Below are 13004 nucleotides of genomic sequence, written 5' to 3'. Positions count from 1 at the left end.
GAAAGAGAAGCGGTGCCTCTGCGCGCGCGGGAGGTGAGCGGAGCTGCGCTGTGACAGGGCCCCTGGGCCCCTGAGGATCAGGAGCCGTGAGCCCGGGACCGCCATGCCCAAGGGCGCAGCGGGTCGCTGAGCCTCCGGAGACACGTAACTGGGAGAGATGCGCACGGGCCGCCGGCCAGACTGAAAGCTTGCGTCCTTCCAGCATCCCGGAGCCACGAGGCAGGGGACGCAGGCAGACGGGGGTCTCAGAGCCCTGGCCCTGGGCTCCCAGGGGCGGCACCCCGTCCCCGGTGCTGAAACGCCGCGGCCGCCGAGGGCGCTGTCCAGTCCTGAACCTGCACGCGGCCCGCGGGGCGTAGACCCAAGCCTGCCGCACCCAGCGCGCCCGGCCGAGCTTCCGGGAGCTCTGACGCAGGAGGCCGGGAGCGCGGGGCGGCGAGCTCCAAGCCCAGCATGGACCTGCAGGGATTCGACTCCTACCAGCGGGGAGCGGGCCCTGACTTCCATGAGCACGTCCTGCACAAGGTAAGACTCCCCTCGGGTCCCCCGTCCCCGCGCGGGGCGAGGGCGCGCGCACTCGGAGTTCTCGCCGTCCCCCTGCCTCGGCTGTGGGACTTAAAAGGAAACTAGCCCCTGCCTGTGAGCCTAGGGAAGCCTTTCTGTTTGATTCGGTTTTCTGCGGCGGACAGAGGTGCGTGGGCGCGGGGGGCGGGGGGGGGCCGCCGCCACATGTTCCGGTGGTCAGGAGCCGCGTCCGTTCATTTAGATCTGTGGCATCCCTTTCCCACTCCCTCCCTCCTGCCTCTCACGCGTCAGAGCGCCTGTGTAGTCCTTGGGTGGGGGGTGGGGCTGTGTGTCCTGCCACCCAAGCTCCAGCCCTCTCAGGTCTGATAGTTATGGTCAAAGACCTGAATTCCTGGCCAAGTTGGCTAAAATTAGACACAGAAATGATCTGCAGCAGAGAGGGGAAAAAAACTGTTGTTTTCAAACCAGACTCCCTCGTGACTCCACAAACTGCCCTCCTTGGCTCACGGCAGTCTCCTGAACGCGCCTGCTTATTTCAAAGCTCTCGGTCCGTTCGTTGCTTCTCTCATTCAGGCTCCTTGTGCAACCCAACCCTCAGTAACGGAGGTCTCCGCGCGAAGCGATGGTTGGGGAAAGTGGCAGCCCTGCTCTGGGCGACGCTCTTTAATCCGGAATGCACTGCTTTGAAAGCATCAGGCCCCCGTGTTTGCCGTAAGAAGTCACCATGGCTCCTGGTCCCTTTCTCCGCCCTCCTTATTCAGCCCTTGTATTTTCTGCTTTGCTAATCCTGATTTGTTTGCTGGTCTCCTGAGAGGCTGTGCATTGCCCTGTATGGGGAGGTTTTTCAATCAAAACATCCTTCTGAAAAGTCCATGAACCCAAGCTTTGACAGAATACGATTGGTCCTCTTCCTTTACTACACAGTTCCTATTTGAGGAAACGGAAGTCCAGGGAGGCAAAGTGACTTGTCCAAGAAAATAAGGTAGAAAATGGCAGAGCTGGTGCTAAAGCCAGGAATGGCGACTCCGTCTCCAGTATCCTGTCCTCGCTGCAAGTGCAGGCCCTAGAGCGGCGGCAGCAGCTCGCTGGATGTGTGAAATCTCAGGCTCCACCCCAGTCTGCTGCATCTGAGTCCGTAATTTCACAAGGTCCTTAGGAAATAAATGCGCACAGTGAAGCTTTGGGTGCACAGCCCTGTGTCCTGCTGGCTATTTCCGACGCAAATAAAGGAAAACCGGCTATTGGAGGAAGCAGGTCTGTGGGTGTGAGTAGTCCCCGAGGCTGCTCCCTGCAGGTCTCTGAACCCGCGGGGTGCAGAAGAGGAGAAAATTGATAACAACTGCCCTGGTCTGGAAGTTTTAAAACCACTACAATTTGAAGCAAGCAATGGTCAAATCTGTGTTTTTTTGTTTGTCAATCTAGGCTTAATAGAAAGGGTATATGAGCAAAGGGACATGATTAGACGCCGATTGCAAAAGCACCCTGGTGGCCGGACAAACAGGCTTCTCCAAGCTTAAACCATCGTGTAGAGACAGAAAGATCCCTTTTGAAAGGTTTAAGATTTGAAAGTCAGAGTTTTCAAATTATTGATCGGGTGTGGCCTTTCCCACCTCAGTTACTCACACATGAAATGTAGGGTGCATCTCATGAGAACTTGTGCATCCTTGGGGTTTATTGATCAGCCAGTTGGGGAAGAGCCTGTTCCCAAGTTCCATCATATTCGAGGATAAGTATCTGCTTGCTGCTAAGAAATGCTTGGTCTTTTCAGCTTGGCGCTGAGCATCTTGAGAGCAGACGCTGGCTTTAAACCCTTTGTGATGCCCAACAGCGTGACGTGTGTGTGCCAGGTTTTCCTTGCCATTATGTAGTGCTGATTACCTCCTCCTGATATTGTTTTATTATTGTGCATGACTTTCTCTCGTGATCCACTTAAAAACTAATTCGTAGAGGGACAGGGTATCAACATACTTGTCTTATTTTTAAGTTTGCTACACAGCTGAGTGCAGGGAAATCCTGCGGACTCATTGGAACACATCAACCATAGGAGGCAGGCTCCCCTCCAACATCAGTTGCCAGGAACGGGATTTTTAAGTAAACTTTTTATTGAAGCGTACCAAACACAAGAAGAGCTCAGATCATACGTGTGCTCCCTGACGGAGTCTCAGCAGGCGAGCAGCTCACTATAACCACCACCAAAGTGGACGGAAGCTCGCCCGCTTCCCAGGACCCACACGCACAGCCCCTTCCACATACCCTCCCCTTTTTCCTCCCCGGAGGTCACCGTCACGGAGGAGGGCATATCATTGCGTGTTGGACAGAGGAGCCGGCGTTGGGGTCTGGTGGTCCTAGAGGCGTGGCATCGCTGTGTGGTGGGAAGGGACGCCAGGCTTGGAATCAGACCGACCCTGACGTGACGTAGACAACATCTGGCAGCCTTACCCACCTGTAAATAGGAAGAATAACATCTGGCTTCTTGCGTTTTGAGGGCAGATGTTCGATGACAGGACATTGGTTGTTAGCTTCCCCGGCACAGAGCGGGCGTTCAGCCCAGGGTGGGCGTCAGCTGGCCTCACATTGGGTCTCACCTCCCACGACAAAGCTTCGCAAGCAAGGGCAGCAGCTCCGTAAATAGGAACACATGTGTGCGCACACACACACACACACATTTCACAGGCATGGCCCACAGGATTAAGCTCACGCACCCACCTACCTATACAAAAAGCCTGACTTCTGTGGGAACACTCTAACCCCAACTTCACAGGTTGAATATTTTCTTTTTCCTGGAAATATGGGAGGTGGGGCGTGGGTGCCATGAAACCTCTCTTAAGCCACTCGCATGAAACACACATGTCACATGTCACCCGTGCCTTGGGTGGCACTGGGACTTCAGTCCCCAGAGTCGGGAGCTGACCCAGATGAGCCCGAGTAACCTGAGAACACCCCTGGGGTGTGGGCCGCAAGCTGGGAACAGCTTGGAAACACTGAGTTCATCCATCACGCGCTGGGAGTTTCTAAACCGAGTTGCTGTTGCGCTCGCAAGTCTGAATATTTCATGCAACTAAATAACTTACAGCACGCGGACAGCCTTGCTGCCCGTTCCCCCGGGGGGGGCCCAGCCCTCGCCTGCTAGCCGCGCCCTGAGAGCCGGCGAGGGCAGCGAAGTGAGCCCGAGGCTCAGGGTCCCCCCAAAGGCTGGGTTCTTGCTGCGCCGGGGCCTGACAGGGCGCTCTGGGGACGTGAAGCGCAGAGGGGGCAGTTTCTGCCCAGATACTAGACTCTCTAGCTCACTACCACAAGCAGCGTGCTGATGAACACCCGCACGCCAGTCTTGTTCCCAGAGGGGCAGACCATGGCTAAGCCCAGAGCCGCCGCCTCCGGGGCATCCCAGAGAGACCAGGGCCCAGGGAGCAGAAAGATGGGGACTGTCCATCCATTCATCCAGTGCTGGGTCCTTGTTGGAAGAAATGGAGTCATTGAGGAGACTGGGGCCAACGGTCTCTGTCCCACAAGCAAGGTCCGTTCCCCTGAGTCCGCGCCAACGTGCTTCGCGGGGAGCGGGGAGCGGGGAAGGTGCGAGACCGGCACCATCCTGCCCTCCCCGCCTGCACCGGCCCTCCACTCCCCGCCTGCACCGCTCTCTGGGGATTCCTACATCGGTCACGAGTCCACGGGCCTCTGCCAGGCCCTTGGCAAACGTGTATCGAGTGTTTCCAACGTGTGAGAAGCGATGCCGGGCGTCACAGAGAACACACGCACACACACACACGGCTCCCACCATCGGCCCTCTCAGGGCCTCGGAGACCCGCACGCAAACCGCTGGCACGCTGGGTAGCCTCGGGAAAAGGGGCAGCGAAGTGACCTGGGAGAAATAGCTGACCCGACCCGCACTTGAGGCCGGACCGTTTGCTCCCAAGGCCTCCGGTTACGTCATGCATCTCTAGGAGGGACAAAGTCACACCCACAGCCAGCCCCTCCCCCACCACTCCGAGAGAAGGTTCTGGACGCCAGGGTGTTTCCCTCCCTCCCTGACAATCGCGCAGGGAGAAACGAATCACCCGGAAAGGCCACACTCTCCGCTGGGTCTCCCTCGGCCATTCTGTGCCATTCAGGGGACCTTTGTGTTTTCTTAAACGATGAACGGAACACAAATTGGTGGTCAAAAACATCCGACTCCACAGGAGAACCCAGACCCTATAGTGAAGAGATTTTACTTCCTTTTTTCATTTTTCTTTTATCGTTTTCATGGTCTCCAGCCACGCCGCTGGTTTTCCCCTCTGCCCCCTCCATGCAGCCCGCGCCCGCCCGCGGTCAGTCCCCACCCCGTAAAGTGGGTCCGCGATGCTTCCGTAACGTGGTTGGTTTTTTAAAGAAAAACGATGTGTAACCGAAAGGAGAGCGGAGGCTGCCCTGCCTGCCAGACCTCCACGCGCGCTCAGGAGCGGGCACGAACGCCCTGGGAGCGAGCAGCCGCGGGACACGGCCGTCAGCGTGTGTTCCGCTCGCCTGAAAGCCTGGAGGCCTTCGGATACCTAAGTGAGGTGCGGGTTACGTCACTGCTGTCGCCGCCTCGTGGGTCCCGCCCGGCCCTGGCAGGCAGCGGGTGTGGGCAGCGGCGCCGGCTGGTCCGCCCGGGCAGTCTCGGCGGCGACGGCGTGACCCAGGCGGGCCTCTCGGGGTCGTTTTCCAAACTCTCAGGCTCGCGTCGCCACGCAGACCCTCTCACTCGCTGCCCCTGGGGCCTCCCCTGAGGAAACATCTGAAGCTCACCCCCTGACGTGCCAGTGTCTCTTCTCCTAAGCTGTTCTGGGGAGCAGCTCCCAGGTCCTTCGTGCCCAGGGCAGGAAGCCGGCTCTGCTGAGAGGAAACAGCCGGGGGTGCGCACCGGGCTGGGGGGCTGCGGACCGGACGCGTGAAGTGGCTCTAAATTTATCCCAGCAGCTCCTCGTTTACCCCCGCCCCTTCTCAGGCCAGAGAAGCTGTCCCCGAGACGGCAGGGGACAGTGGAGGTTAGCGTCTCCGCTCGCTGGCAGAGGGCCCGCAGCCCCGGCCCCGCCGCCCATGGAGAATAACGCGCGGGACTCAAGGATCCCCAGCCTGCGATGCCTCTTTCCCTGAACTTGAGGCGGAGGTCTGCCCCCTCCCTCTTATTCGCATTGGTGCTCGTTGGGGACAGCTCCTACCCCTCAGAGTGGGGTGTTATTTAATAATTTCTGCTTCTGCAGATGCCACCCGCGTGCTTTTAGGTGTCGTGAACCGAGTCGCGTTTCCGCTCCCATTTCTTCTGTTCCTCTGCCGCTGGCTGTCCCCACACACCCCTCCTCTTACGAGGCACAGGCAGGGCCCCTGGGGATGACTGGTCTTGTCCTCTGTCCCTCCTCATCTTCTGCTGTTGCGGCCTTTTAAAGGCAAAGCGAACCTTTCCCCTCCTCCTCCCTCTGCCGTTTGAAGTTTGTACCCACACCACTCTCCGGCAACTCAGTAAAAAGCGGATGTGCCCTGTGTCAGAGCAGTAACCCCAGGGGACAGGCGGGACCTGGTGTCCCGGCCTCTCCCAGCTCCTCCCCACCCTGCACGGAGAAGCCCTTAAGCTGGGGAAGGAAAGAAGCCGCCGGTATAGACTCAACCCAGCGGAGGCAGAGCCCCCTCCGGCCCCCCAGTGGGGGCAGTCCAGATCCTTTGTCTTTTTTTTTTTTTTTTTTTAAGTGTAGTCGGGGTGCAGTATCATGCGAGTTGCAGGTGCACAACATACTTCTTAGGGTATTGGGCTGAGTGACGTCAGTCGGAGAAAGACCAGCCTTTGTCTTTAGCCAGATCCCCTGCCCCCGACCCCGGTCCTCTTCTCAGACTTCCCCGGGTTACAAACTGAGGGTATGCAAACCATCTCTACACTAACCTGGAGGGACCCTGGGAGAATAATATGCTAATAATGCCAATAATCAGTGATAAAAATAAGCACATGCCCATTTGCGGGGAACTTGACAGATCACAGAACCCTTCCTGTCTGCTCCGACGCCCCGTGCTTCCCACGCTTCCCCCAGTAGAGGCCGTGCCTAGTGCCGCATTGTAAGGCGGGAGACGAGCGCCCGACCGAGAAGAGGAAGCCGCCCGTCCAGGGTCACGGCGCGGAGGGTCTGTGGGACTCAGATAAGAACGGCGGGCTGTCTCACGGCCCTTACGTGCCGGGCCCGGTGCTAGGCACGCGCCGTCATGCCGTCCTGCAGCAACCCTGCTGCAGCCTCGCGTCTCGGCTGGTAAACTGAGGCCTGGGGCCGTTCAGAACCTTGCCTAAGGCCCCCAGCTAATACGTGGTGGGGCCCAGACTGAAACTCCAGAAAGCCGGAGGGGCAAAGCAGCTGGGAGAGGACAAAGGGCTTTGCCGGGGGGTCACTGGCTGCCGCCCCATTAGTCCAGTGTGTGGCCCAGCTCCGCAGGATCAGAGGCCGGATTTGCTCACCCACTCAAGAGGGGGCCCAGCTCCGGGCAGGCTCGCGTTCACCAAACTCCCAAGACCAATGTGTTGCCCCAGAGGCCAAGCCTCGCTGTCACCAGGGGGCTGTGTGCTGGGCATCAAATCCCGAGAAAGAAGAGAGACGCAGAGGATTCCAGGGCCCCGTGGAATCAGGCTGATGCGTTGTCTGGCCACGCGATGAGGGCGGCCTCAAGCTGCAGCTGCCGGGGCCCTCCCACCCGGGGCCTGGCCACCCGGACCTCTGCTGTCCCCACCGTAGTAACCATGACCCCGGCCCAGGGGGGATCCTGTTCCCTCCACACCCCCAGGTCCCTGCCCTCCTGTAGGAACCACTCGCCTTTGAGCTTAAGAAGGTCCTGGACTTGACCTGGTTACGGGGAGTGGGGGGAAGGGATGCGTCCTTTTCTGGAGCCCCCGTCAGCCACATCCGGAGGTGTCATCTCGCGTCTCTGCCTCCGTGTCGCTCAGCATCCATGTTGGGTCTTGGGGATTTGGGTTTCAGGGCAGCGAACCGGGAAAGAGAAGAAAGGAGCTGGGGCTGGTTGGAGGGGGCAGAGGGGGGACGAGGGCCTCAGCAACAGTGTCAGCAACAAAAATAAAGGGACCAAAGACGTGACTGAAAAAGAAAGAAACAGAGCTGGTCGCCCTCCCACCTAAACTGGGCCAGTTCTGCCTCACACTTGGTGTCATAACCAGACTGAGGTCATGCACAGCTGGACTGAGGTCACGCATAACCGGACTGAGGTCATGCACAGCCGGACTTAGGTGACAATTAACTTACTGGGGCCCTGGGGCCAGACCTCACCCTCACGGGGAGAGTAGACGTCCCTGTGAAGGAATAGATGACCCAAGTTTTAATCATCTGGAAAGGAGGTCGCTGTGGGGACAGGGGACAAGGACATAGGAATGAGAGATGCTCTCCCCCCTCGTTTTGGGACCAGGGTGAGCTGGTGAGGGGGCATAAGACCAAAGCAACCACGGCCACAGGAAGGCAGAGGAGACGTGAGGGCCACCCTGCCCAGCAAGGCTGGCTTCACGGGGGTCGCGCTGGGCAGTCACACGGGGCCCCGCAGCTAGAAGGGCCCCGTTGTCGTTTTAATACTTCGCTGCCGCCGTCTTGAAAGTCTTACTAATTTTTACACAAACGCCTCACGGGATTCTAGCCCAGCCGGGTGACAGCCTCAGCCTGACCCAGGACAAACACCGGAGCAGAGTCCACACCAGGGGGGGACATTTGTTCACCACGCAGATCCAAGACTCTGACTCTGGGGCTGCCCAGACGCCCCTGGAAAGCAGGCGTGACGCAGTGAGTCACTGTTAAGGGGCCTTAGGGGCAGAGCGGCCAGCAGCACCGTCCCCTGGGGACTTGCCTCCCAGACCCAGCTGCAGGGTAACGGCCCCGGGGAAGCAAGCCGGGAGCTACCGCCCGAGGTCTGCCCGGGGCAGAGGTGCCTCGCTCGGCCCCGCCTCCCTCACGTGGGTCCTGGCGTCTCATTGTATTTTAGGATAAAACCCATTCTCTCCCAGTTCTCCTTTCCTCTGCCCCGAGCCAGACAGCAAGGTGCCCCGTGGGAGGGCGCCGGGTTTCTTGGGTTAGCCCTTCTGCTTTTGTGGCTTGGTATTCGTCTTGCACCAGCTGTGTGAGCCTCAAAATAAGCACATCGTCTGAACTTTGTCACCCCTTCTACTGCTTTCCAAGTGACAAACCCGTCCCCAGATCCTTGAATAGCATGACTGGGCGTTGGCTGTGGCGGGGACGGGGCGGGGAGAAAGATAGTGAAGTCAGAGGAGCTGCAGGGACTCGCCAGGTCGGCGCAGAGTCCCGCACGAGGCAGGCCGGCGCGTCCGCTGACTCTGCTCGCCCACAGGCCGGTGAGGGGGGCGGCCCCGGGCCCTGCAGCCGCCTCCTGCAGCACTTTGCTCCTTGGAAGGAAAAAGAGGGCAGGCAGCGAGCCGCGTGGCTTCCGTGGTGCCTGTAAGGTTCCGTTCCTTCAGCGGGGTGGCCGTACGTGGGTGTTTGTCTCACTGTCACACGTGACGCGTTACATAAACATACAGCCTGCATCAAAGAGGTGACAATTCCCTTCCCTGGGGCCTGGCGGCCGCTGCTCAGACCTGCAGCGCTCAAAGTTCCTTTCTTTTATGACATTATGCTCCTAACAGGCGGTTTATTAGAAACTTTCTTAACCAGTCCCTCTCTTAACTGACTTACGGAGTCAGTCAAGCCCCCTCAGTCTCCTGGACACTTAACCGCCTTCAGTCCCGGGGCACGGGTCGCGTCCTGCCTCCCTGGAAGGCCCCCTCCCTCTGCTCCCTCCCGTCCAGGGGCACGTTCAGCACGGATGACAGCCAGCTGTGTTCGGGCCCAGACTTGCGGAGGCCCGCCGTCCACATTCATTACAATCATGTGATTTAATTCTTGCGTCCACACCCTGATCAATGAAAGTATAACAGAATGGACACTGACCAGTGACAAAGAGTGTCAACAAAAGAACTGTTCTGTCGACAAAAGCTAAACTGAACGCTTCGGAAAGGCTGTCCCATTGGGAACGGGCGAGGCAGCTGTGAAATACTCAGAGTGAAAATGAAAAAGGGTTCTGCAGTCAGATTGCTCCACGAGTGTCCGGAGCGTCTTGCTCCACGTTAGAGAAAGTGGAGCTGGGCCTGCAGTCTCACAGGCCACGTGCGCGGGGTTGACGCAGAGCGGCCACGGTCCCTTCTGTCCCCAGGCCCGTAGGCAGAGCGGCCGCTTCGTCTACATCACAAATCGCTGCACACTCAGGCAGGCTGAGTCCAAAGAAAGCATTTAGAGAAAGAATGTTTTGTGACTCCCTTTCACCAGCGCTTTCAATGAACTGACTGATCCCATTTACATTGCACCGATTTGGTAAAATAAACGGCCGACCACTAGATCGGTCCCTCTCGATCTAAAACATTATTGGTGTGTGAAACCAGCCAAGCCCAGCAGCCTGGCCCTTCCCAGACCACATGCTGTGCAATCATGACGGTGTCAAGCCAAGGCAGCCTCGTGGCTCCTGCAACCCAGCATTTGTCTTAACCATGTGTTTAGAAGGTGACCGGCCCAGGGTATTTGTCTCTGTCAAATGGCTCCCAGAAGGGCTTAGTGTCTGAAAGCCAGTAATGTACACGTAGTTCTCAAAAGGAGACTGTCCAAACCCTACAGTTCTTATAAAGTAAAATCTTTAAATGTTAATAATGCAAAAGCCGGAGGAGGGGAAGCCCGGCCGCTCCAGACAGGCTGGGAACGATGAGGTGCTCCATCAGAGCGGCTGGTTAAATATCTCGGCCGCGGCCTTGACAGAAGTGGACTTTCCCGGAAACCGCACAGCAATACGGTAACTGCCATTGTCACTCCGGTCACAGGAACCAGCGCTGAACTCGCTCCTGCACTCAAGGTGCTGGTCCGGCCCCAGGGTCTGCCTTTGCAGGGTGCACGGAGCCACCGGATGCAGCTGAGACAGCGCTGAGATCTGAGTCGATAAACTCGGTGAATCAACTTCCTTCCAAACCTCTCGCCTGTGTCTGCGTCCCCTCCCCCGCCCCGGCCACTTCCCCAGCCCTCCCGGAGCTCCAGCTCAGGCTTGAGCAGAGTGGGCTGGCTTCGAGGGAGAGTCCTGCGGCTGCCAAACCTGGGTGCGCCCTGCCCCGCGCGGCTCGGTGGGCTGGGCGTCATCCCACAAAGCCAGAGGTCGCCGGTTCGATTCCCGGTCAGGGCACAGGCCTGGGCTGCAGGGTCAGTACCCACGTTGGGGCGCATACAAGAGGCGACTGATCCACGTTTCTTTTCCTCTCTGTCTCCCTCCCTCCCCATCTCTCTAAAAATAAATAATAAAATCTTTAAAAAGGAAAGAAGGAAGGAATGAAGGAAGGGGGGAAGAACCTGGATGCTTCCCGGGAGGGCCACCAGTCAGAAACTTGCCCTGTCCAGCCACAGACTGGCTTTGGGCAGGCGTCTCAAATGTCACGGGCTAACCAACTCCACCTCTGAAGACGTGAAAAGATTCCTTTTCAGACAGCCGCCTATCCAGATGGCTGGAATTCTGGATAAAATGTTATATCCAGCAATATATCTGGCAGATACCTTTTCTAAAGCTTGACTAAAGCAATTTAAAGGGATCAGAGTGGTTCTGTCTTTCTAAGCTGGTTTACCCCTCCTCAGCTCAGCCAGGCTGCCAGGAACACCCATTTCCAGCCCATAGCCACCGTCCAGATAAAGACAGAAGCAACCGAACTCCTCCCGCCAAACCAAACTGAGCTAAATCCCAGTCTCCCCGAATTTCTCAGTTTATGTCGGAAGATCCATGGCAGTGACCTTCACTAGCGTCTGATCACCAGGACAGGTGGCTCCTTACCATCCAGCATAACCGTGTACTTCTGGATTCTGTGTGGTGCTGGCTGCTTAAGAACTCAGCAATGAAACCACATCACACACAAGAGGCAAAACGGCACCGTGACGCCCTGGCCCACGGCTCTCTGCTTTGACCGTCCCCACCCAAGGGCCTCTCTGGAGGCACGTCTTGTTCTGTAAATCTTCAAACAGCCTGGGTCAAGCAGTCTCACTCCGACCCATGCAGCCTCAGTGACCAGCCCAAGAACGGTTAAGCTTTTTGGGTGCAGGAAATTCCCAGGATGGAGAAGCTCTTGAGACCCTAGGGAACTATTCAGGAAGGGATGGCCGCCAGCCGCCCCAGGCCACTCGGGGCTTCAGAGCTGAGAAGGGAGGCCAGCCCGGGAGGGGCTGATGAGGGCCCACTAAACGCTCCTGCCGGCTGGGCCCTTGCCTGGGGCACACACAGAGCTCATTTCTTCCCAAGCCGGGACTCCTTTCCCAGAAGGGACCTAGCGAAGTAACAGACCCTGTGCCCCCATCCGAAGGGGCCATGGCTCCGCACCTCTCCCCTGTTGCAGCAGAAAGAAGTCTCTCCAGTGCCTGCTTCAGGAAGTTGGTCCTGGAATTCCTGAGGTCGCCCGGGTGGCCCGGGACCCCCTTCCTAGGACGATGGTCACAGATGTCCTGAGCCTGGGAGTGTGCCCTGAGTTCCGAGTCTGAACAGTCCATCCGATGACTCACTCCGTGCACACAGGCGCGGCGGAGAACTCACCGCGTTCTCATCAGACGTTGAACTAGGCCCGGGCACGAGCCGGGAATGTGACCAAGCGCCCACCTGCGGGCAGGTGCAGCCCAGGGGAGAGGGGGGCACTGCACCCACCTGCCAGTAAGCAGTCCCCGGCGCAAGGAGGCTGTGAAGGAAGCACAGCCGGCTACGGGACAGGGAAAGGTCCAGGGCGTGCGGGGGCCGCGCCGCTGGGGCGGGCAGGGAGGGCCGCTCCATGCCGACAGGGGCCGTTTAGCAGAGATGTGATGGTAAAAAGCAGCTAACTCCTCGCACAGCCCTGAGAGCGGGCTCTGGGAAGGAGGAGCAGCAGAAAGGCCAGGGTGGATGCAGGACAGCGAGTGGCAGGGGGAGTGGCCGGAGCCAGGGTCAAAGGGGCAGGCAGGCACCCAGGGGTCCTGGTGGCCTTGTGGGCTGCGGAAGAAGCCGCCCGAGGGTGAGCGGCAGGGAGTGAGCAGGTCTGTGCTTTGGAAAGACGGCTCTGGCCGCTGGAGGAGAATGGACCCAGGGACACAGAATGGAAGAGCGACTCCAGGCAGGACCCTGGGTGGCAGCTTGGATGAGGCTGGTGACCATGGAGACAGGAGACAGAAGGAAGGGCTGCCAGGACGCTAGAAGGGTAGTGAGTCTGGAGTTTGTAAACAGTCCCTCACTATCCTTGTGTGACTAGCTCAGTGAGGGTGCGTGCACACATGCACACGCGTGCACACATGTGCACACACTCACTAGCCTCCTTAGACCCTCAGTGCAGGGTGGTGGCCCAGACTCCAGAGGCAAAACGCCCAAGTTCAAATCCCGACTCATCCACTCGCGAGTGGAAAAGCTCGGGAAGTCACGGAGCCTCTCAGGACCTCGGCCCCTGCCGTGGGAATCCG

General features: G+C 58.5%; 1 protein-coding gene across 2 annotated transcripts in view; it reads left to right on the top strand.

Moving 5' to 3' along the window:
* Positions 1-377: 377 nt before the first annotated feature.
* RAB37 (RAB37, member RAS oncogene family) overlaps positions 378-13004 on the top strand; it is a 40711-nt gene continuing 28084 nt past the window's right edge. For both annotated transcript variants that reach the window (XM_090292920.1, XM_090292919.1), the window contains exon 1: positions 378-525. In XM_090292920.1, coding sequence (XP_090149046.1) covers positions 454-525 — 72 coding nt within the window. In that variant the 5' untranslated portion in view covers positions 378-453. The remainder of the gene's footprint in view (positions 526-13004) is intronic.

The sequence above is a fragment of the Furipterus horrens genome, unplaced genomic scaffold (assembly GCF_987537825.1).
Source record: "Furipterus horrens unplaced genomic scaffold, mFurHor1.1.pri manual_scaffold_11, whole genome shotgun sequence".
NCBI lineage: Eukaryota > Metazoa > Chordata > Mammalia > Chiroptera > Furipteridae > Furipterus > Furipterus horrens.
This window is presented reverse-complemented; position numbering and strand designations above follow the sequence as displayed.